General features: G+C 49.8%; 1 protein-coding gene across 7 annotated transcripts in view; it reads left to right on the plus strand.

Annotated features, from left to right (window-relative positions):
• The window catches only part of LOC127571989 (phospholipase D1-like), a 168,484-nt gene that overhangs the window by 65,853 nt on the left and 77,010 nt on the right, over window positions 1-25,621 (plus strand). For 6 of the 7 annotated variants that reach the window (XM_052018785.1, XM_052018783.1, XM_052018786.1 and 3 more), the window contains exons 5-11: window positions 4,378-4,486; window positions 6,847-6,912; window positions 11,285-11,343; window positions 14,450-14,542; window positions 17,319-17,471; window positions 20,029-20,178; window positions 21,459-21,542. In XM_052018785.1, the coding sequence (XP_051874745.1) occupies window positions 4,378-4,486; window positions 6,847-6,912; window positions 11,285-11,343; window positions 14,450-14,542; window positions 17,319-17,471; window positions 20,029-20,178; window positions 21,459-21,542 (714 nt within the window). Of the gene's footprint in view, window positions 1-4,377; window positions 4,487-5,696; window positions 5,789-6,846; window positions 6,913-11,284; window positions 11,344-14,449; window positions 14,543-17,318; window positions 17,472-20,028; window positions 20,179-21,458; window positions 21,543-25,621 lie in introns of those variants that run through there. The other variant, XM_052018789.1, reaches the window with a different exon arrangement.

Genomic DNA, 25,621 nt, shown 5'->3' on the forward strand with positions numbered 1-25,621 from the left:
ACAAATGTAGACAGGGTGGTGAAGAAGGCATTGGGCATGCTGGCCTTCAGTAATCAGGTCACTGAGTATCCGAGTTGGGGTGGTCATGTTACAGCATTGGGAAGGCCACATTTGGTGCACTGCGTCCAGTTCTGATCACCCTGCTGCAGCAGGGATGTCATAAGGGTGGAAAGGACACAACAACGTTTTTGCAAGGAAGTTACCGGGACTGGAGGGTTTGAGTTCTAAAGAGAGATTGGATAGGCTGGGGCTTTTTCCCTGAAGTGTAGGAGGTTGAGGGGTAACCTTACAGAGCTGTATGAAATCATGAGAGGCATAGATGTTGAATAGCCACAGTCTTTTCCCCAGGGTGGGGGAAGGCACTGGTTTAAAGTGAGAGGGGAAAGACTTAAAAGGATTCTGGGGGCAACTTTTTCACACAGACGGTGGTGGGGTATGTTGAGTGAGCTGACAGAGGAAGTGGTAGGGGTAGGAACAGTTACGACGTAGTAAAGATATTTGGACAGGTACACGGATAGGAAAGGTTTCGAGGGATATGGGCCAAATGTGGGCAAATGGGACTGGCTCAGTTAGGCAATTTGGTCAGCATGGATGAGTTGGGCCGAAGGGCCTGTTTTTGTGCTCTATGATTCTAGGTATTTCCTGAGCTCAACCAAGAGTTGTTGGCGGGCTTTGACCCTTGTCAATGGGACTCACAATAGGGACGGTGAGGTGGAAGGGAAGAACAAGGGACAAATCCTCGCCAGATCAGGCAGCGTCTGTGGAGAGAGAAACAGGGTCATTGTTTCAGGCCCTTCATCTGAACTGGGGAAATCTGTAAAACAGGCACGATTAGATATGAAGGGAGGGAATGTCTGTAATTGTATGATGAAAGGAAATGATTGTTCTGGCTGACAGGTTGGGCAAGGTTTGTTAATCTCAGCCAGTCTGTCTGAGGAGGTGTAGACAAAAGGAGACGAAGGAGAACAGATAAAGAGAAAAAATCTGTCTACACTTCTCGCTGCCTCGATAATCAACATAATCAAAGACCCCACCCACCCCGGACATTCTCTCTTCTACCCCCCCCCCCAATCAGGCAGAAGATACAAAAGCCTGAAAGCACATACCACCAGGCTCAAGGACACCTATCCCGCTGTTATAAGACTATTGAATGGCCCCTAATACAATAAGATGGATCTTTTACCTCGTTATAGCCTTGCACCTTATTTTCTGCCTGCACTGCACTTTCTCTGTAGCTGTAACACTTTACTCTGCATTCTGTTATTGTTTTACCTTGTACTACCTCAGTGCACTGTTGATCGATATGGATGGGATGCAAGACAAGTTTTTCACTGTACCAACTGCAATTGATGCAAATGTGAATTGAACAACTATGCTGGAATAATTGGCAGAAATTCTTGCATTTTCATTAGTCAAGGGTGAGGTACTACGAGACTGGATGGTGGCTAATGCTGTCTCTTGAAGAAGGGCATCAGGGAAAGGCCAGGGAACTATAGGCTGGTGAGTTTAACATCAGTGGGGGGAAGCTACTGGAAGGGATTCTGAGAGACAGGATTTGCATTTGGAAAGGCAGGGACAGATTAGCAAGAGTCAGCATGATTAATTCATTAAATCCACTATACATGATTCCCCATGCACAGTTATTTTGGTGACGAAGGGGATTGATGGCGGCAGGATAGTAGATGTCATCTACCTAGACTTTAGAAAGGCCTTTGACAAAGTCCCACAAGGCTGGTCCAGAAGGTTAGAACACATGGGATCAAGGATGAGCTGGCCAATTGGATACGAAATTGGCTTGGTGGTAGGAGGCAGAGGGTGGCAGTGGATGGTTGTATTTCAGATTGGAGGCCTGTGACCAGTGGTGTGTTGCAGGGATCGGTGCTGCTTAGTCAAAAATTTAGATGAGAATGTAGGTGGCACAGTTAGTAAGTTTGCAAATATCAGTGGAGGAGGTTGTCTAAGGATCTCGATCAACTGGGGATGTGGGCCAAGGAACGGCAGATGGAGTTTAATTCGCACAAGTGTGAAGTGATGCATTTTGAGAAGTTAACCCAGGGCAGGACATACACAGTGAATGGCAGGGCCCTGGGGAGCGTTGTAGAACAGAGAGACCTCGGGGCACAAGTACATAGAGAACGGGGAGTGAGGCAGACAGGTGGTGAAGAAGGTGCTTGGAACGAGCTGCCAGAGGAGGTGGTGGAGGCAGGAACAGTAACAACACCGAAGAGGCATCTGGACAGGTGCTGGAATTAGCAAGAGCTAGAGATTCATGGAATTAATGCAGGCAAATTGGAGTCATACCACTAGGCATGACAGTCCACATAGACACACTCGGCTGAAGGGCCTGTTTCTATGCTGTACAACTCTTACCCAGCAGGTTAGGCAACATCCGTGGAGAGAAAAGCAGTTAATGTTACAGGTTGGTGAATAAATAGGTTTATCATTGTCACATGTACCGAAGTACAGTGAAAAACTTTGTTTTGCATGCCGTCCATACAGGTCAATTATTTAAGATAAGATAAGATCTCTTTATTAGTCACATGTACATCAAAACACACAGTGAAATGCATCTTTTGCATAGACTGCTCTGGGAGCAGCCCGCAAGTGTCGCCACACTTCCGGCGCCAACATCGCATGCCCACAACTTCCTAACCCGTACGTCTTTGGAATGTGGGAGGAAACCGGAGCACCCGGAGGAAACCCACGCAGACACGGGGAGAACGTACAAACCCCTTACAGACAGCGGTCGGAATTGAACCCGGGTCGCTGGTGCTGTAATAGCGTAACGCTAATCACTACAGTACCTTTGCTGTAATCCTTTCATCGCAACTTGGGAGGTGGATTGTGAGGTCAAAAGTCCATCTTATTGTACTAGGGAACTGTTCAATAGTCTTGTATTGATTGGAGAGTATTTCTAGATTACAGCACAGGTATGGTATTTATGATCAATGATTCTGAGTTTTCTCAAACGCATTCTAACGTAGTCCACCAACTAAGGAAAGTGTAGGCGCCCTGGTACTTAGGAAAGTTAACTTGCACGCAACAGCAGAAGCTGAGTAACCAGTTGGTCTGTTTTTCAGTGTGTAAAGTTGAGGAGGAGGTTGTTCAAGATGACAGAACCCCTCCCCGAATGTAAATAACCACCCTGGGATGTTTTGCATTCATCTGATTTCCCAGATCACACCTCAATGCATTTAAATATAATTATTGATCTCTGGGATAGCGTGTCATTGGTAAGGGCAGCATGCCTTGCCCATCCCTAGTTACCCTTGGCAAGGTGCTTGCAAGTTTCCACATCGAACTGCTGCAGTCCTTCTGTAGGTGCTCCCACAGCGTTGTTTGGGAGGGAGTTCCAGGGTTCAGTGACGATTGAGGAATGGTGGTTTATTTCCAAGTCAGGGTGGTGTCTGACCGTGTTCCCTTGTGTCCAACACCCTTGTCCTACTTGGTGATAGAGGTTGTGGGTGTGGGAGGTGCTGTTGGAGTGGCGTGGGCAAGTAACTGCGGCACATTTTGTAGGTGGTGCACACTGTAGGTGGTCCACAAGCGAAGGGGGTGGGGGGGGGGGGTGGGGGAGAAGGGAAACTACAGCGGATTAAGCTTTGGGTTTTTGTTGGGTTCTGCATTCGGGATTGTGGGAGTGTAAGATGGGCTCTGCTCAGGAGATGAAAAGGTTGAAGGGGATTCGGTGGGTGGGGGGAGTCGGTGATGGGGGAGGGAGAGTGTCCGTGGGCTGTGGGATGGGATTCAGTGGGTGGAAAGAGTGGGTGTGGGGAGAGTGTCCGTGGGCTGTGGAAGGGGATTCAGTGGGTGGGGGGAGTCGGTGATGGGGGAGAGGGTCCGTGGGCTGTGGGAGGGGATTCGGTAGGTGGGTGGGGGGGAGTATCCGTGGGCAGTGGGAGGGGATTCGGTGGGTGGGGGGGGGAATGTCTGTGGGCTGTGGGAGGGGATTCAGTAGGTGGGGAGAGTCAGTGATGGGGGAGAGTGTCTGTGGGCAGTGGGAGGGGATTCATTGGGTGGGGGGGAGAGTGTCCGTGGGCAGTGGGAGGGGACTCATTGGGTGGGGAGGAGAGTGTCTGTGGGCTGTGGGAGGGGATTCAGTAGGTGGGGAGAGTCAGTGATGGGGGAGAGTGTCTGTGGGCAGTGGGAGGGGATTCATTGGGTGGGGGGGAGTATCCGTGGGCAGTGGGAGGGGATTCATTGGGTGGGGAGGAGAGTGTCCGTGGGCAGTGGGAGGGGATTCATTGGGTGGGGAGGAGAGTGTCTGTGGGCAGTGGGAGGGGATCCAGTGGGTGGGGGGAGTCGGTGGGCAGGGGAACACATGGTCTGGGATGTTTCACTCATGCTCCTGACTTGCGGTGTGATTTGTCCCCACAGGTTCACGACGCGGAGACAGACGGTAAAGCGGGGAGAACCCCGGACCATGCCCACCCTGCCCCGCAACTCGGAGCACATCGTGAGGGAGGAGCAGATCTCCAGTCGACGGGTGCGAGACACGCGGACTTGCCGCCAGAGTCCCACCCCGCGGGGTGCTGGAACTGAGCAAGGGGGGGGCACCCGCTCCCACTCCCACAGTTTCAAATTCCCCGTGTTACGTCCCAAATCCTCCTCCAGCCTTGCCCTCTCCCACACTTCGGAGTGTCCACCAGCCTTGCAAGGTCTCTGGATCCTTTCCCTCCTGCAGCAGTCCGCCTTCCCCCCACCCCACCCCACCCCACCCCACCCTGCTCCACCGCACCTCTTTATACCAGCCGTCTCCCCTCTTTCTTTCCAGTCCTGATGAAGGGTCTCAACCCGAAACGTCAACTGTTTATTTCCCTGCACAGATGCTGCCTGATCCGTTGAGTTCCTCCAGCATCTTGTGTGTGTTGCTCCAGATTTCCAGCATCTACAGTCTCTTGTGTCTCCACTTGGGATGTGAAAGGGTTTCTCTCTCTGCATGCTGCCTGCCCACCGAATATTTCCAGTCCTCCCCCTCTAGATGCGTCCCAATAATCTTCCAGCTCCACAGTCACTGAAACAATTCCTTAAATTTCTTTTTCTTTAAAATTACGATTAACCTGATTTCAGATATTCATCAGCAATGATGGGATTTGAACCCACTTACTCTTGAGAGACAAGGCACTACAGATGCTGGAATCTGGAGCAACACACAGTCTGCTGGAGGAACTCAACGGGTCAAGCGGGAGTGGGGGGAAGGAATTGTCGAATTGTTGAAACCCTGCATCGGGACTGTTCTTCAATTCTTCACAGGATAGAGGAAGGCCATTCAGCCTGAAACCTTGTCCCGACGCAGGGTTTTGATCCGAAAGGTTGACAGATTCTTTCACCCCACAGATGCTGCTCGACCTGCTGAGTTCCTCCAGCAGATTGTTTAATGCTTCTCCACATGTGGCTACCGAAGAAACCCAGCTGGAGAGTCAGATGACACGTGTGCGGCCAGCTGCAGTAAACTCCTGACTTCACTCCCCCATCTGTCTAAATCCCCTCCTCACCTGGATCTACCTATCGCTTGCTAGCTCGTGCTCCCCCACCTCTTTACACCGGCCGTCTCCCCTCTGTGTTTCAGTGTTGATTCAGGGTTTTGACCCGAAAATGGACCATTCCTTTCCCCCCGCAGATGCTGCGCGACCCGCTGAGTTCCTCCAGCAGCAGTTTGTCACTCCATCTACTCTTGGTTATCGTGCTCTGCTTACGGACCGATACACTGGATGGTTGGGGGCTTCAGTAGAGGCATGGTTCAGTGTTCCAGTGTGTGTTTGATGCGAGGTTGATCGGTTCTTGATAGGTAAGGGGGGTGGGGGGTTAAGGGTTCCGGGGAGAGGGCAGGAGAAAGGGGTTGGAAAAAAAATCAGCCATGATCGAATGGCAGAGCAGACTCTTTGGGCCGAATGGCCCAATTCTGCTCCTGGTTTGGATTCTGATACAGGAGAATCACAATTTTGACACCTCTTGAAATGAAAAGCAGTGACTGCTCTAGAGGTTGGGCAGTATTTCTAGAGAGAGAAGCAAGGTCAGTGGGGTCACACTGGGTGTTTCTGGCATTTTCTTTTTCTCTTCAATCGCCCATTTCTTCTTCACCTTTGAGTTTCCTGGTGTGAAAACTCCAGTGTACAGGAACGCAAGCAGTAAATTGGTTTATTATTGTCACATGTACCGAGATACAGTGGAAAAACTAGTCTTGCATACCGTCCATACAGATCAATCCATTACACAGTGCATTGAGGTAGTACAAGGGAAAACAATAACAGAATGCAGAGTAAAGTGTTACAGTTACAGAGAAAGTGCAGTGCAGGCAGACAATAAGGTGCAAGGCCATAACGAGGTAGACTCTGAGATCAAGAGTCCATCTTATCGTTCAATAGTCTTATAACAGCGGTCTACAGAGAGTGGCAGGACTCAGCCAGTTCCATCACTGGCACAGCTCTCCCCACCACTGAGGAACTTCTACAAGAGGCGATGCCTCAGGAAGGCAACATCCACCATCAGGGACCCCCATCATCCAGGCCGTGCCCTCTTCTCGATGCTGCCGTTAGGCAGGAGGTACAGGAGCCTGAAAACCCACACTTCAAGGTTCAACAATGGCTTCTTCCCCACTGCTGGCAGGGTCTTGAACCCACCTGAAAAACCCTAATTCTACCTCAGACTATATCTCCCTCAACGCACTAAAGTCATTGTTTATTTTGCTGTATAAGTTACGTATAAGTTTTGTTAATTATGTAACTTATGTCTGCAATGTACTGTGCTGCTGCAGCAGAAAAGCTAATTTTCATGCCACTTTTACCCTTGGTGTTGTGTGCCCATGACAACAAACTTGAATTTGAAGTTCTTCTCTTGTGTTCACAGAAACAACTGGAGGATTACTTGACCAAGCTCCTGAAGATGCCCATGTACCGGAACTATTACCCTATGGTAAGCTCTTCTCAAATGTCTGTGATCTGCCTACTCTCCGAGGGGTTAAAATTAGAAGGTGCAGAGGTTCCCATGGCATCTTCTAAAGGGGCAGCTGGCCCTCTCCTCAAGTAACGACTGCCCCCAGCTCATAGACGGTCACAGTTATGGAGCTTTCAAACAGATCAAAATTGGTTTATTATTGTCACATGTACCGAGGTACAGTGAAAAACTTGTCTTGCACACTGCTCAGACAGATCAATTCATTACACAGTGCATTGAGGTAGTACAGGGTAAAACAATAACAGAATGCGGAGTGAAGTGTCACAGTTACAGAGAAAGTGCAGTGCAGGCAGACAATAAGGTGCAAGGTCATAACGAGGTAGATTGTGAGGTCAAGAGTCCATCTTATTGTACTAGGAGGCCATTACATAGTCTGATAACAGTGGGACAGAAGCTGTCCTTGAGCCTGGTGGTACGTGCTTTCGGGCTTTTGTATCTTCTGCCCAACAGGAGGGGGGAGAAGAGAGAATGTCTGGGGTGGGAGGGGTCTTTGGTTATGTTGGCTTCTTTACCGAGGCAGCGAGAAGTGTAGACAAGAGTCCATGGAGGGGAAGCTGGTTTCCGTGATGTGTCCACAGCTCTCTGCGGCTTCTTGTGGTCACGGGCAGAGCAGTTACCCATACCAAGCCCTGATGCAGCCGGATAGAGGAAAGAAATGGAAAAAGCAAAGCTGATGGGTGGTGCTATGAATGTGAATAGATTGGCCAATAGGGGAAGTTAGAAGAAAGAGGAAACTCTCACTGAGGCAGAGTACACTGAGGGGGGTGGACAGAGGAGAGGTGGAGAGGATGTTTTCTCTGGCTGGAGAGTTCAGAACCAGGGGTCACCCTCTCAGGATAAGAGCTGGGCCATTTAACAGCGAGATGTTTCTTCACTTGGAGGATGGTGAGTCTTTGGAATTCTCTTCCGCAGAGGGTTGTAGACGCTCGGTCATTGCAGATATTTAGTGCTGCGGTTTATGGATTCTGCAGGAAATTGGGCAGGACACAGGGAAGTGAATGAGGTTTGGGATCAGCTGTGCAGACTGGAGGGTTTGAATGCCCCCCTCCTCCTGATCTTACGCCCTTCTGCTGGTTCCTGACTGTGAAATAAGAGCTTGGTGATTCATTGCAAAGAAGACTGTTCATTCCCTCCCTGAGGCTGACCCTTATCTCAGCTCCATCTACACGCCTCCTCTCGATATTTCTCAGCTATTTTTCCTGTTGTCCATCATCCGTATGAATGATTTGGATGAGAAATTAGGTGGCACGGTGAGTAAGTTTGCAGATGACAAGAGAATCGGTGGTGTACTGGACAGTGACAAAGGTTGTCTAAGGTTACAGCAGGACCTAGATCAACTGGGAAATTGGGCCAAGAACTGAGACAACTGTGAAGTGATGCACTTTGGGAAGCTAAACCAGGGCAGGACACACACAGTGAATGGCAGGGCCCTGGGAAGTGCTGTAGAACAGAGAAACCTTGGGATACAAGTACATAGTTCCCTGAAAGTGCCAACACAGGTAGACAGAGTGGTGAAGAAGGCGTGAGGCATGTTTCATTGGGTGTGGCACTGAGTACAGGAGTTGGGATGCCATGTCGCAGCTGTACAAAACGTTGTTTAGGCTGCACTTGGAGTCTTGTGTGCAGTTCTGGTTGCCCCATTATGGGAAGGATGTGATTAAGCTTGAAAGATTCACAGGAGTGTTGCCGACACTGGAGAGCTTGAGTGGTAAGGAGAGACTAGATGGGCTTGGGACTGTTTCCCTGGAGCGTAGGAGGCTGAGGGGTGACCTTATAGAGGTTTGGAATTGGTTTATTATTGTCACTTGTACCGAAGTACAGTGAAAAACTACAGATCAATTCATTACACAGTGCATTGAGGTCGTACAGGGTAAAACAATAACAGGATGTAGATTTAAAAGAGTAGAATGATTATAATAGGAGTAACAAGTGAATTTGCAGAGAGTGGCCTGCAACGAGTCACCGTGCTCTGGTGCTATGAGGCACACAGGTAGGGTAAATAGTCATAGTTTTTTTCTCAGGGTAGAGGAGTCCAAAACTGGAGGGCCTGGGTTTAAGGAGAGAGGCGAAAGGGTTAAGGGGGATCTTGAGGGGCAAGTTCTTCACACACACAGGGTTGTGGGTATGTGGAATGAGCTGCCAATGGAAGTGGTAGGTACATTTACAACATTTAAGAGACATGGTGAGGAAAGGGTTAGTGGGATTTGGGCCAAACGCAGGCAAATTGGGACTCAGTTAGAGAGGTACCTTGGTCAACATGGACAGGTTGGGCTGAAAGGCCTGCTTCCCTGCTGTATGATTCTTTGACTCTATGTAGAGACAGATCCTTCGGCCCAATGTGTCATGCGGTTGGAGGTACTGACATTTGGATGAGAAGATGAACTGAATCCATTAATAATAAAAACAGGAATAGTCAGCAGGTCAGGCGATGTCTGCGAAAGAGAAACGGTTAACGTTTCAGGTCTGGTGTCCAAACCAGAACCAAGTCCGTCCCCAGGAATTGGGAGAGGAAGGTCATAGGGTCGCAGAGTCAGAGAGAGAGATACAGCAGGGAAACAGGACCTTCCATCGAACATGTCCGTGATGATTATCAACCACCCATCAGTCAGACCAACCTCCCCTCCACGGACCCCATCCACACTTCCCGCTGCCCCATGGAGGGGACCAGCCTCCCCTCCATGGACTCTGTCCACACTTCCCGCTGCCTCAGGAAAGCAGCCGACATAATCAATGACACCACCCACCCCGGACATTCTCTCTTCTCCCCTCTCCCAGAGGGCAGAAGGTACAAAAGCCTGAAAGCACGTTGCCACCAGGCTCAAGGACAGCTTCTATCCCACTGTTATAAGACTATTGAACGGTCCCCTAGTACGATAAGATGGACTCTTGATCTCCCAATCTACCTTGTAATGGCCCTTGCACTTTATCTGTCTACCTGCAGTGCACTTCCTCTGTATATGTAACACTGTTTTCTTTTTACTACATTGATGTCCCTATGTACGGAATGATCTGTCTGGATGGCACGCAAACAAAAGCTTTTCACTGTATCCTGCTTCATGTGACAATAATAAACCAATTACCAATACACTCATTCTACATTAAATCTCATTTCATACTCCTCACATTCCCATCAATTGCCCCCAGATTCTACACCACACCCACACACTGGGACAATTTATCGCGGCCAATTAACTTCCCAACCTGCACGTCTTTGGGATGTGGAGGAAAACTGGAGCACCCGGGGGAGACACACGCGGTCACGGGGAGAAGGTGCAAACCCCACGCAGACAGCACCGGAGGTCAGGATTGAACCTGGGTCTCTGCAGCTGTGAAGCAGCTACTCTACCAGTGTCCCAGTGCCAATATTTATCCCCCATTCAAGTGACAGCAGAAATGCCCCTGAGGGTATAGGATCTGAAGCCCATGGGAAGATTTCAATCCATGTTTGTGGCTGAATTGGTGCTGAATTGACAGTGCTGAGGTCAAGAGGGTTAAAAGCTTCAAGTTCCTGGGAGTGAACATCACCAATAACCTGTCCTGGTCCAACCACGTAGGCGCCATGGCCAAGAAAGCTCACCAGCACCTCTACTTCCTCAGGAGGCTAAAGAAATTCGGCATGTCCCCTTTGACCCTCACCAATTTTTATCGATGCACCATAGAAAGCATCCTATCCAGATGCATCATGGCTTGGTACGGCAACTGCTGTGCCTGGGACCACCAGAAACTGCAGAGAGCTGTGGACACAGCCCAGCACATCACGGACACCAGCCTCCCCTTCATGGACTCTGTCTACACTTCTCACTGCCTTGGTAAAGCAGCCGGCATAATCAAAGACCCCACCCACCCCGTACTGCGCACTCTTCAGGTGCTCCTCCACCAGCTTGGGTGTGACACAGATGACATGTTGACCCTTCCAGTACTTGACCATGTTGAGGGACTGCAGGCTGCTGGTGATGTCATTCTGGGTGATGCTGGTCATCTGGCTGAGGTCTTTGATGGACAGGTATCTTCTTCTCCCCCCTCCCATCGAGCAGAAGATACAAAAGCCTGAAAGAACATCCCACCAGGCTCAAGGACAGCTTCTATTCCGCTGTATGAGACTACTGCAGGGTTCCCTAGTACAATACGATCATCTTGTTTTGCTGACATCACACCTCCAGTTTGATTGACAGAGTCTGGCTTCCAGTTCTTGCTGGGCTGTTTGTGGGATCTTTCTCTGTATGATCCAGCTGCCTTACTTCCTGCTGTTCAGGCTGCCCTGAGCTGATTGGCTGTGAGGTGATCGGGATGTCATGTAACACAGCAGAAATCCCTTTGTTTGCTCCCACAGATGGAATTTATTGGAGTCAGTCAGCTCTCCTTCGTTCACCACCTCGGACCCAAGGGCCTGTAAGTGACCGTCTACCTCTCCTTCCTTTCACGCCCTCCGCACGCTGCTGCTCTCAGGTAGTCTGTCACACCTTCACACACTGAGGCCACTCTGCCCATCCGTGCTTGTGCCAGCCCTTTCAAAGTGTAGTCACTACTGTTTGCCATAGCCTCTCTGGGATGGGGAGGGGGGCAGTGGAGGGAGGGGTTTGGTTACTGGATTAGTGATCCAGAGGGTGTGGGAGTGAGAATTCAGTTACTGGATTAATAACTGGGGGGTGTGGGATTGTGGTTCATCTATTACTAGACCTGAAATCTTGTCTTATTATCTGTTTTTCGTTTCAACTTCCTCCTGAAGTAGGTTTGGGTGTTAAAACACCAGCCCAGTTACGAGTGTGTGTGTGTGAGAGGGTTGGATTGTTGTAAACTCCCGTCTCATTCCCTGATGTCCATCAGCGTGGGGATCTGCTGTCCTCACCTGTTCTGGTGTCTGTGTGACTCCAAACCAACGGAACATGATCTGCCCCCTGAAACGACCTGGGTCAGGAGGGAAATAGAGTGGATAAGGGGCTTTGATGGAGTAAAGGAGATGCTATTTTGACTGTCTGGAGGGTCATACCCAGATGACAGATTTCAGGCAGCTGTCGATCGAACTTGCTGTAAGGGGAGGAGGATTGTTTAACACAGTGCGTGACTATTGTCTGAAACAGTGGGGGAAGCAGGCTGAGCAAGGACAGTACAAATACTTACACGCTGGACGTCCGCAGTTATGGGGATAGAGTGGGGTGGGGGCAGTTGGGATATCTCTGGAGTTCTTCCTTGCATTTATTTGCACCCTGGCCCCAGGCATGCTTATCACTCTATTGGCCTCAGTTAGTCATTTTTAATGTCGTCTTGGCCACATTACTGAGATCGTTGAGTGTGATAGTCTATCTGTGTGGAAGAGTGACGCTTACCAAACTGCTGAGGTTGTTCAGGCTGTGACGTCTTCAGGATGCTTTGAGATACACCAACCTTTCTTTAAAAAGAAATGGCAGAGGTTGTGTACGAGATAGCACACCTATTTACACATTCAGTTACTTTCCCTGAAAGTGGCGTCACAGGTAGACAGGGTGGAGAAGGCAGCTTTTGGCACTCTGGCCTTCAGCAGTCAGGGCACTGAGTGCAGGAGTTGTGACGTTATGTTGCAGTTGTACGAGATGTTGGTGAGGCCGCACTTAAAATATTATGTTTGGTTTTGGTCACCCTGCTACAGGAAAGGTGCCATTCAACTGGACAGAGTGCAGAGGAGATTCATGAGGATGTTGCTGGGACTCGAGGGACAGAGGTTCAATGGAGAGAGGTTGAGCAGGTTGGGACTTTTTTCATTGGAGTGTAGAAGAATGAGGGGTGATCTTATGGAGGTGTATAAAATCATGAGGGGCGTAGATAGGGTGAATGCACTCAGTCTTTCTCCCAGGGTTGGGGAATCAAGAACTAAAGGGCATAGGGTTAGGGTGAGGGGGAGAGATTTAATAGGAACCTGAGGGGCAACTTTTTCACCCAGAGGGTGGTCAGTATATGGAACGAGCTGCCAGAGGAAGTGGTTGAGGCAGGAACATTAACGTTTAAAAGACAATTGGACAGGTACCTGGATAGGAAAGGTCTAGAGGGATATGGGGCAAATGGGACCAGCTTAGATGGGTGTCTCCGTCAGCATGGACCAGTTGGGCCGAAGGGCCTGTTTCCATGCTCTGTGACTCTATAACTCAAAACTCTTGATGCAAAAATGAATTTTCGTAACTGTCTGTGAAAACGTTCACTGGTTTGGGAAGGCACACCATATGACTCTGCTGTCCAATGGGATCACCATCTGAACACGCCCAGCAGTGCAGAGAATGTTCCATTCTCGGTGACACGAGATGGCGTTGAACGTGCAGGGGACGGGGGGGGAGGACTGGACAGATAAGGGGTAACTGGGCAGGCTGGATAACTAGTCCTTGCCCCCAAATCTGGTTGGAGCACAGACTGGGTGTGCCATCACATGACATTCTATCCCCAAACCACTGATCCCAATGGTTGCCTGGCCTGTCAGCACCCCACTGGCCCCACACCATGTGGCCATGGAATGTGAATACGGTCATAGTCACACAGTACAGAAACAGGCCCTTTGGCCCAACTTGTCCATGCCCACCAAGATGCCCATCTCATCTAGTCCCATTTTCCCGCGTTTGGCCCATATCCTTCTAAAACTTTCCTATCCATGGACCTATCCAAGTGTCTTTTAAATGTTGTTAATGTACCTGCCTCAACCACTTCCTCTGGCAGCTCGTTCCATATACTGACCACCCTCTGGGTGGAAAAAGTTGCCCCTCAGGTTCCAATTAAATCTCCCCCCCTCACCTTAAACCTATGCTCTCTAGCTCTTGATTCCCCAACCCTGGGAAAAAAACTGCGTGCATTCACCCTATCTCTGCCCCTCATGATTTTATACACCTCTGTAAGGTCACCCCACCATCTCCTACGCTCCAAGGAATAAAGACCTAGCCTGCCTAACCTCTCCCTTATAGCTCAGGCCCTCAAGTCTTGGCAGCATTCTTGTAAGTCTTTGCACACTTTCAAGCTTAATGACGTCTTTCTGTAACAGGGTGATCAAAACTGTACACAGGACTCTCGGTATGGCCTCACTAATGTCTTCTCTTCATTACCTGATTGGAGGATTCTTGTTAGATGGTCAAACGGTTGTCGTCTCTTGTACTTCATAATCATTTGAAGTTTTTTTTTAAGAGAATTGTAATGCATGGATGATTTTTCTGTTCTGCCTTTATCATCCCGGGGTCCTGGGGAATAGTTTCCAACCCCAGGAGAGTTGGTGACCCAGCATGTGGTGAGAAGGCAGCTGATCACAAGGTATCACCCCACTTGCCACCCCAGACACCCCGCGGAGGAACTTGAGCTTGTGCAGGGCTGGTGTCTGTGTCTGCGTTCCCACTGGATGGCAGAATCACGGACTCACACTGCACGGAAACAGGCCCTTCAGCCCATAGTGACCACATCGACCAGCACCACCCGTTGACATAGATCTTTGGCCTTGGTTGTCCCTGTGTCCTGGGTGACAGAGACTGATCTGAATTCCTCCTTTTTGCAGGGAAGGTTTTGTGATGAAACGTTCTGGGGGACACAGAATTCCAGGCCTCAACTGCTGTGGGAGCAACCAAGCCTGTTACCGCTGGTCCAAAAGGTAAGTGAGGCAGAGGTCAGCTCAGCTGGGTTGAGTTCATTTTCCATAAGATCATAAGACAAAGGAGCAGAAGTGGGCCATTCGGCCCATCGAGTCTGCTCTGCCATTCTATGATGATGTGATCCATTCTCCCATTTAGCCCACTCCCCTGCCTTCTCACCATAACTCTTGATGCCCTGGCTACTCAGATACCTATCAATCTCTGCCTTAAATACACCCAGTGACTTTGCCTCCACGGCCGCCCGTGGCAACAAATTCCACAGATTCACCACTCTCTGGCTAAAGAAATTTCTCCGCATCTCTGTTCTGAATGGGCGCCCTTCAATCCTGAAGTCATGCCCTCTTGTACTAGACTCCCCTACCATGGGAAACAACCTTGCCACATCTACTCTGTCCAAACCTTTTAACATTCGAAATGTTTCTATGAGGTCCCCCCCCATTCTTCTGAACTCCAAGGAGTACAGCCCAAGAGCCGTCAAACAGTCCTCATATGTTAACCCTCTCATTCCCGGAATCGTTCTAGTGAATCTTCTCTGAACCCTCTCCAACGTCAGCACATCCAATAAGGAGCCCAAAACTGCACACAGTGCTCCAAGTGAGGTCTTACCAATGCCTTATAGAACCTCAACATCACATCCCTGCTCTTATATATTCTCTTCCTCTAGAAATGAATGCCAACATTGCATTTTCTTGGGTAGAAGCTTTACAAACACGACAGTGTGATTGCCAGATGATACTCCTGGCTACAGCTGAAGAAAGTTACATGTTCTTAGCTTATTAAAACACCCCAGGGCACTCTTTACTAAAACCCATCCAGAGACACTAGAACTGGTGAATTACAGCTTGTTCAAAGGGGTAGCTTTTGAGAAACGTCCTGAAGCAGGAGAAAACATGAGATAGGAGCAGGAGGAGGCCACAGCCCCTTGAACCTCCCTGTTCATTGAGGTCAGTGTCAATCTTCTACATCGTCGGCGTTCTGCCACTGCTTAAGTGGAACCCACAACCCTCCCCAGATCACGAACAGAATCAGAAGTCCATAATGACGTTAAGTGAGCAGGTCACCTTCCCGCAGTCCTCTCTCTGTCGGGTTAGGCCTAGGCTTTGTTTTATTACCTTTGACCGTAGTGGCTGCGTTAAAATATAATTCAGCATTGAGGTTAATAAAATGTCCATCTGTACCCATGAGACCAAGAGCCTCGATAACAAACTTCTGGACTGTTCTGTTTGTTCTTCATCAGAGACAAACTTCATGTGGGTTTAACACCTGAACATTTTTATTAACCAACACCAGACAGCTTGCTTTCCCTCTCTTTTTACAGCTGCTTCCGGTTCCTCCATGTGACCCCTTGCATTGCCTACTGGGAACTGTAGTTCTTTATTATACCTACATAACAACACAATAACATATGGACCATGCAGTCAAATGCCTTGGCTAGATTGATGACAAGTTACTGTGCAAAGGTTTTCTATTCCTCATGGACCCCATCAATAGATTATTTAAAATTGTCAAAGCCAATATTTCGGTTGCAACTGGGGGTCTCCACTTAAAAGGAACCCCTTCTTTTAGTCAGACAGAGACACAAGAGACTGCAATCCAAAGAGTAAGTGACTGCAGTCCAAAAGGTGCTGCATTCTGGAGCAAAAAACAAACTGCTGGAGGATCTCAGCAGGTCGAGCAGCATCTGTGGAGGCAGAGGGTTGATCAATGTTTTGGGTCGAAACCCTCCAGTAGGACTGATCCAGGGTCTCGACCCGAAACGTCAGCCACCCCTCTGGCTTCACAGATGCTGCTCGACCTGCTGAGTTCTTCCAGCAGATTGACTAAAAAAGGAGCAAAAAACATTCAGGGTCAGCAACCTTCCAGTTAAAATTATTGTAAACATCCTGATTAAAACTGAAACAGTAGTAATCAGCTCCCATTTCCTGCCTTATCTCCACATGCTTTTGATTCCTTAAATAATCCAGAAATCAACTTCTGTTTGGCGTGATCTCAGTGGCTGAGCCTCCACAGCCCTTCAGGGTAAAGAATTCCAAAGGTTCACCATCTGCTGAGTGAAGACATTTCTCCAGAGCTCAGTCCTCAGTCTTAAACTCTGCCTTCAGGTCCTAGATTCCCCAGCTGGGGAGAACCTTCCCCCTGCATCCGACCTCCCAAGCCCACTAAGAATTTTAGAACTCTCAATGAGGTCAACTCTCATTCTTAAACTAGAGAATACAGGCCGAGTTGATTTTGTTTCATCCCAGGATACAAGTCTGGTGAATCTTTGCTGCATTCTCTCTTTTGCAAGTATAACCCTTATCCAGTAAGCAGAGACAGTGTGGGGAGGATTAGAGAAGGAGCTCCAGAGCTCAGAGCCTGGGCAGCTGAAGGAGGAGAGAGAGCAGGGAGGTGTAGGGAGGGAGTTCTGGAGGTCAGAGCCTGGGCAGCTGAAGGAGGAGAGAGAGCAGGGAGGTGTAGGGAGAGAGTTCCAGAGCTGAGGGCCCAGACAACTGAAGAAGAGAGAGAGCAGGGAGTGAGTTCCAGAGCTTAGAGCCCAGACAACTGAAAGTGCACCTGCTGGTTCTTGAGGGATGTGCCTGAGGCCAGAACTGAGGTTTGTCGAGCTGGAGGAGGAGAGAGGACGGGGCCATGGAGGAATTTTGAAAAAAGGATGAAGTTTGCAATCACGGAGAAGATTGAGGGAGTGGGTGATGAGGACGGGGTGAGTTAGGGACGGACATCCGTGCTGGTGGTGATCAGCTGGGAAGCTGTGGTGTGAACGTCCTTTGCCTGCAGGTGGCTGGCGGTGAAGGACTCCTTTGTCCTGTACATGCGGCCGGACTCGGGCGCCGTCGCCTTCGTTCTGCTCGTGGACAAAGAATTCAGCGTCAAGTTGGGCATCAAGGACACGGAGACGAAATACGGCATCAGAATCGAGAACCTGTCCAGGTGGGTCCACTTCCCCCCATGGAACACTGAACCCCCTCCGATCCCCACCCACTGGTGGAAACCGTCGTGGCTTCACGTACCACTCCAGAGACTTGTACACGGGATGTACGGCACAGAAATAGGCCACTTGGCCCAACCAGTGCTGCTGTTCGTGCCCCACTCCCATCTTTCTTGTCTGTCAGTGTGACCCCCTTCTCCCTCATCTTTGTCCAGCCTCCAATTCAATGCATTGTCACTATTCCCCTCAAGCCCTCCGAGCGGGAGTGAGCACCACGCTCTCGCTGCTCCCTGAGTGAAGGAGTTTCCCCTCTGGTACTGTTGGCCTCGGGTTCTGCTCTTCCCCACTGCTGGAATTGTTCTCTCTCCTTCTCTCTCCATCCACTCCATCAAAGCCCTTCAGGGCCTCCAATAGGTCACCGCTCAGCCTTGTCCTCTCGAGACGAGAGAGACCCAGTCTGTCCTAACGGGTAAACTTCGTCTTTCTGGTCTCATCCTTTTCTGCACATTCTCCAGTACTTCTACATCCTGTTGACGGTGACTCAGAACTGTACGCCGTGCTCCGTGTGGTCTAACCAAGGTTCCCTGCAGGTTCAGTATTACTTCTCTAACTTGTTGCTGTTCCTCTGCATGTTAACCCTAGTGCTTAGTGGTGGCCTTGGCAACTTGTGGTGTACTCCAGGCTGACACTGTCCGTACAGGACAAAGGGACTCACCAACTTCAGGATGTGATGTTAAGTCAAGATATTCCTTGCTCTGATGCTAAGTATTCCAAGACTTCGGAAAAAGAAGGACACGCAAATTCTTCCTAATGACAGCTATTGGCTAAGGGGCAAATATTGGTCAGGATCCAGGCTGTGGCTCTAGCAGAACGATGTCTTGGTGCAGAAGATCAGATATCTTTATTAATCACAGGCACACCGAAACACAGTGAAATGCATCTTTTGCGTAGAGTGTTCCGGGGGCAGCCCGTAAGTGTTGCCATACTTCTGGTGCCAACATGGCATGCCCACAACTTCCTAACCTATACGTCCTTGGAATGTGGGAGGAAACCGGAGCACCCGGAGGAAACCCACGCAGACACGGGGAGAACGTACAAACTCCTTACAGACAGCGGCCGGAATTGAACCTGGGTCGCTGGCACTGTAAATAGTGTTACGCTAACCGCTACACTACACTACCGTGCCTGCCCAGTTGGACAGGTCTTTTGGCCCAACTAAATGAACGGGGAAGGTTTAGAGGGATACGGGCCAAACGCAGGCAAATGGGACGAGCTTGGTAGGACACCTTGGTCAACATGGATGAGTTGGGTCATTGGGCCTGGTTCTGTGCTGTGACTCTATGATATCACCTCTCAGACTTGTTGCCTGACAGTGACAGTGCGCCTCACATAGTTTGATGTCACAGGCTGGTATCTGCTGCTCTCCAAGTTCCTGTCGAGTTTTGAAGAAGCGATGGTCATTACTGAGAGGGTTGTGCTCATATTTACTAACCATGACTGATTACGATGGATTCGAACAATGTTTAATCTCCAGGATTTAGACAAATGATGATGCAATAGCAATATCTTCATTATAATTGAACCTGGAAGTTTCTATCAGAGGACTGTTTAATTTGGACAATGGGTTACCAGGGAGTCATTGGTAAACAGATAACAGTCAAACAGTGGTGACAGGGCTTACTGAGTAGTTAATAGAGTTAATGTAGTGTTCCAAGGTACAATCATGAGGGACGGTACTGAGGGAGGGTCACACTGTAGGAGGGGTGGTACCGACGCAGAGTGCGAGAGGTTGCAGCCCCTCTTCGAGTATTTGCGGGGGCTGCTGCTTAAGTTCTGGTTGCACTTCAGCCCGGCGCTGTTGGTTTACGGGCACCCGGTGCGGCGCGGGGAGGGGCGCGCGGCGGATCTCCTGGTGGGTCTCCTGCTGGGCCTGACCAAGCTGGCCATCCACGGGACGCGGTGGCGGGCCGCCGAGGGTACCGGCAGGTCGGCCTGCCTGCCCATCTTCTGCGCTTTCCGCGGGCACCTTAGCCGAGTTCCACGCTCGGTGGGCCCCTCGGGATTGCGTGTATCGTGGACGGTACGAACGCGATTCTTATTTGAAGTGTCGCGTTGACGGGTGTAGCGTCGCGTGTGTGTTTTGTTAGTATTAGTTTGCATTCTCTACCATAGTATGTCGTTGCATAGTTTCTTCTTTTCTGTATTAGATGTAGTGTATTGACACTGGTTGTCTTTTGTAGTGCTTATAGTGAATAAACGTTTATTATTAAAAAAAAAGGGGTGGTACTGAGGGAGGGGTCACTGTGTGGGGACGGTACTGAGGAAGGGGTCGCACTGTGTGGGGACGGTACTGAGGAAGGGGTCGCACTGTGTGGGGACGGTACTGAGGAAGGGGTCGCACTGTGTGGGGACGGTACTGAGGAAGGGGTCGCACTGTGTGGGGACGGTACTGAGGAAGGGGTCACTGTGTGGGGACGGTACTGAGGAAGGGGTCACACTGTGTGGGGACGGTACTGAGGGAGCTCTGGCAGTACTGATAATTTTCCTTCCTTGTTGCAGAACCCTGATCATCAAATGCAACAGTTACCGCCATGCCCGCTGGTGGGGTCAGGAGATCGAGGAGTTCATTCACGAGCACGCTGCCGTCTTCCTGAAGGACCAACGCTTCACATCCTTCGCTTCTGTGGACGAAGGAATTCTGTCCAAATGGTGAGCATTCCATCGGAAGTGATGCAGAAAGGACTGGGAGAGGGCTCACCCCCATCGCCAAGTATTCCAGCTTGGATCGGGTCTTAAACTCTTTGCGTGCAATCCCCTCCCTCTCATTGCTCTTCACTGCCTATCCCCTCTCCCCAAGGCACCACCACCTTCAAGTTCCAGTTACTTTATTGTCAGTCACCCATATGCTATAAAAACACATGGCGGAATGAAATGTCGTTTCCCCCAGACTCTCACAACAGAGGACATACATACAACAGAGGACATACATACAACAGAGGACATACATACAACAGAGGACATACAATAAACACGGACAAAAAAAACTGTCCAAGCACAAATAGTGCAAAAAACGGTATATACAGAATACAAAATTAGTGCAGAGTTAGTGCAAAACTGAGTTGGACAAAGAAAATACAGAACTCAAGTGTGTTGCACTAATTGTATAAACATGTCCAGCAGCAGCCAAAGTTCTTTACGCCGTTGTGCAAACCAGGGCTTTTGACGTGGCATTTGTCTGAACCTGTCTCCAAGGTATTCAGGAGCCTGACAGCCTGGGGGAAAAAGACTGTTGTACAGTCTTGTAGCTCTTTACTGTTGTACCTCTTAGACAGACTGAATCTGAAGGAGGCCGTTCAGCCTATCAGCTTCATGCTGGCTCCCAGGGGAGCAAACCCCATGAGTCCCATTCCTCTTCCTTTAGTTCCCTGCTCCCCAACCGCATTCTCTCACTCATTCCCATCAATGCCCCTGAGATTCTACACCCCCCCCACCCACACACTTAGGGGTAATTTATAGCATCCAATTAACCCACTGACCCGCATGGCTTTGGGACGTGGGAGGGAACCGGAGCACCCGGGGGAAACCCACGTGGTCACAAGGAGAACGTGCAAACTCCCCACAGACAGCGCCGGAGGTCGGGTTTGAACCCAGGGTCCTGGTGCCGTGAGGCAGCGGCTCTACCCGCTGCGTGAAAACCCTGCGCCCTACCTACCTTGACTCACACTTCTCCCTCCCCTGTCCCCAGCCCCAGAGGCACTTCACCTCCAACTGCCCACATCCCCTCCCACCTCCTTAAGCACCCACCCTACCCCTCACCATCATTAGCCTCCTCCCCACCCCCCCAAACCCTCCACCCATCTCCCACTGCTATCCCATGTCCAGCTTCTCCCACTAATCCGGCCTTCCAGAGGGGTGGATGGGCGTTTGGGAACACGAGTCCCCGGCTGAGTGCCCATTGTTTAACCCTGTCTCTCACCCTCCGCACACAGGTATGTCAATGCCAAAAACTACTTCGAGGACGTGGCAGATGCCCTGGAAAATGCCCAGGAAGAAATATTCATCACAGACTGGTGGTAAGTCAGGCAACACGGATCATTCGGGGAGGAACAGGACCACGATTTGGCCAATCAGCCCACGTAGAACATAGACTGTGGAACAGTACAACACAGGAACAGGCCTTCCAGCCCACGATGTTGGGCCGAACTAGTTATTGGACACACAACTAAATTAATCCCTTCTGCCAGCACAATGTCCAACTCCCTCCATTCTCTGCACATCCATCTGCCTATCTAAGAGCCTCTTAAACACCTCTATATTACCTGCCTCCACCCCCACCCCTGGCACTGCATTCCAGGCACCCACTGCTCCCTGTGTAAAAACAAAAACTTGCCCCACACATCTCCTTTGAACTTTCCCCTCTCACCTTAAATGCATTAGACATTTCAACCCTGGGAAACAGGTACCAGGTGTCTACTCTATGCCTCTCATAATCGTATAACCCTCTATCAGGTCTCCCCTCAGCCTCCGACACTCCAGAGAAAACAACCCAAGTTTGTCCAACCTCTCCTTACAGATAATACTGTCTAATCCAGGCAGCATCCTGGTGAACCTCTTCTGCACCCTCTCCAAAGCCTCCACATCCTTCCTGCAATAGGGCGACCAGAATTGAATGCAATACTCCAGATGTGGCCTGAGTTTTACAGAGCTGCGACATAACTTCCTGTCAATTGAACTCAACACGTCAACTAGTGCCTCGAGCCTGCTCCACCATTCAATTAGCTCATGGTAAATTGGTTTATTATTGTCACTTGTACTGAGGTAGAGTGAAAAACTTGTCTTGCATACCGTTCATACAGATCAGTTCATTACACAGTGCATTGAGGTAGTACAAGGTAAAACAATAACAGAATGCAGAATAAAGTGTTACATTACAGAGAAAGTGCAGTGCAGGCAGACAATAAGGTGAAAAGTCATAACGAGGTAGATTGTGAGGTCAAGGGTCTATCTTACTGTGTTGCTGTAGTGATTAGGGGTTTGCCGGTGGTTCAAGGGAAGTAGCTGTTCCTGAACCTGGTGGTGTGGGACTTCAGACACAGGAGGAGCGTGCGTTCTAACCCTACCCTAGACCAAGACCGTCCAGCTGAGCTAGACCAAGGCTAATCAGGCACCTCATGGTTTAGTCTCCTCCTGTGCTGGGCAGATATCAGAGGATCATGCATGTTTGGGATCAGCGGGGGGGGGGGGGGCGGGGTTCTGCTTATGCGTACTCATCCAAACGATGAGAGGACCAACTGTAGGTGAATTGAGGCAGATTTTGTCAAAAGTTGTTGTTTAAACATTAAAGACTCTTGTGAATTCAGCTTGTCACTGGAGGCATTGAGGGTAGAGGGCATCAGATGACAGCTGTTACCCAGTGGCATGTCACAGCCCTACTAATATATCAACCCTGGGACTGGTGATATCCTGTAGTCCTGAGGTTGAACAACATCACAAGCTAGGTCATAGACTGCAGATACTGGAATCTGGAGCAACACATAGCCTTCTGGAGGGACACAGTGGGTTGGGCAGCCTCTGTAGGGGTGGGGGGGGGTGGGGAAGGAATTCTTGACATTTTGAGTTGAAACCCTGCATCAGGACTGGGAGCGGAGAAGGGGAGATGGCTGGTATAAGGGGGAGAGGGGGAGCAGTGAGACGGGCCAGAAGGTGACAGGTGGGCCGAGGAGGGGCAAGAGATCACGAGCAGATGGAGGCAGGCAGGGGAGGGGTGGAGTTGGGAACCAGAGGTAGGTGGAAGCAGGAAATAATAAAAAGGCAGATGGAGTCAGGTGGAGGGAGGGGAGGGTAGAACCATGGAATGGTGTGGTGACTCACTTCCTGACACCCCAGAGCCTTTCTGCCATCTGCAGGGTGTGATGAAACACTTTCTGCCCAGTTACATGAGCTCAGTGTCAACAACTCCTCAAGAAGATCGACGCCATCCAGGATAAGCACCCCATCCACCACCCAAAACGTTCACTCTCTCCACCACCGGCAGTGTGCACCATCAAGTATGCAGTTACTCACCCAGGCTACTCCCAAACCTGTGACCTCCACCACCAAGAGGGGGACAAGGGCGGCAGGCGCAGGGGAACACCACCACCTGCAGGTTCCCCAAGTCACACACCACGCTGACTTGTATCTCTGGTCCTTCACCGTCTCACAGTGCTGTGGAAGCACCTTTATCAGAAGGACTTCAGTGATTCAAGAAGGCAGCTCAGGTCCACCTTCTCAATGGGCAGCAACTGTTGGCCCTCTGTAAATGAATGAAGCAAAATAACAACATGGTAAACCTTGCATCTCAGCTCACCCACCCTTCAATGACTGACCTCAGTCAGTCTGATGCTTGTCAGGTTTCTGCTGGCAGTGTAATGACCGTGGAATCTACTCAATTGTCCCAAAGGTCCCACCTGGTTTACTGCTGACTTCAGGCATGGGCTCCTGTCCTCTGCTGCTCTGAGTACCAATGGGTCACCCTTGCTTGCCAGCTGGCCCAGGGTCGATCCTGATCTCAGGTGCTGTCTACGTGGTGTTTGCACATTCTCAGTGTGATTGTGTGGGTTTCCTCCAACATCCCAAAGATGTGCGGGCTGGTGGGTTAATTGGCTGCTGTAAATTGCTCCTAGTGTGTGGGTGGGGGTAGAATTCAGGGGGAGTTGATGGATGTTCGAGTGACAATAGGTTACAGGAAATAAGGGGGAATGGGATTGGTGAGAGGCAGCATGGACTCGATGGGCTCAATAGCCTAGCATGTTGAGAATGGATTTCTCAAGCGAGTCATTCAGATGCAATGGGAAAGGAAGTCCGACAACCTTCAGAGTCAGTGACGAGGGAGTGTATACACATCTATGCACGGCTCCCTCATCCTAACATTAAAGCATCTGGAGAAGTTGGGTGAATAAGAGAGTATTTGTGGTGTTGGCACTGTGGTTTACTGGGGTCAGTTCATGGTAGCATCCAGTCATAGAGTCATACAGCACGGAAACAGGCCCTTCAGCCCAACTCACCCATGCTGACCAAAATGCTCATCTAAGCTAATCCCATTTGCCCACATTTGGCCCATATCCCTCTAAACCTTTCCTATCCATGGACTTGTCCAAATGCCTTTTAAATGTTGTTAATGTACCTGCTTCAACCACTTCCTCTGGCAGCTCGTTCCATATACTGACCACCCTCTGGGTGAAAAAGTTGCTCCTCAAGTTCTGATTAAATCTTCCCCCTCTCACCTTAAACCTGTGTCCTCTAGTTTTTGATTCCCTTTCCCTGGCAAAAAAGACAATGTGCATTCACCCTATCTATGCCCCTCATGATTTTATACACCTCTATAGGGTCACCCCTCAGTCTCCTACACTCCAAGGAATAAAGTCCTAGCCTGCCCAACCTCTCCCTGTAACTCAGACCCTCGAGTCCTGGCAACATGCCAAATTTGGCTGTCCCCTTTGACCCTCATCAATTTTTACCAACGCACCATAGAAAGCATCCAATCTGGATGCATCACGGCTTGGTACGGCAACTGGTCTGCCCAGGACCGCAAGAAACTGCAGAGAGTTGCGGACACAGCTCAGCACATCACGGAAACCAGCCTCCCCTCCATGGACTCTGTCTACACTTCCCGCTGCCTCGGTAAAGCAGCCGACATAATCAAAGACCCCCACCCACCCTGAACATTCTCTCTTCTCCCCCCTCCCATCGGGCTGAAGAGCCTGAAAGCACGTACCACGAGGCTCATCAGTAGCTTCTATCTGGCTGTTATAAAACTATTGATCGGTTCCCTAGTACAATAAAATGGACTCTTGACCTCACAATCTACCTCGTTATGGCCTTGCACCTTATTGTCTGCCTGCACTGCACTTTCTCTGTAGCTGTGACACTTTATTCTGCATTCTGTATTTTCCCTTGTACTATCTCAATGCACTGTGTAATGAGTTGATCTGTACGATCGGTATGCAAGACAAGTTTTTCACTGGACCTTGGTACACGTAACAATGGTATTCCAATTCCAACATTCTGGTAAATCTTCTTTGGATTCTTTCCAGCTTAATGGCATCTTTCCTACAACAGGGTGACCAAAATTGAACACAATGCTCCAGGTACGGCCTCACCAATGTCTTGTACA

The sequence above is a fragment of the Pristis pectinata genome, chromosome 6 (genome assembly GCF_009764475.1).
Source record: "Pristis pectinata isolate sPriPec2 chromosome 6, sPriPec2.1.pri, whole genome shotgun sequence".
Classification (NCBI taxonomy): domain Eukaryota; kingdom Metazoa; phylum Chordata; class Chondrichthyes; order Rhinopristiformes; family Pristidae; genus Pristis; species Pristis pectinata.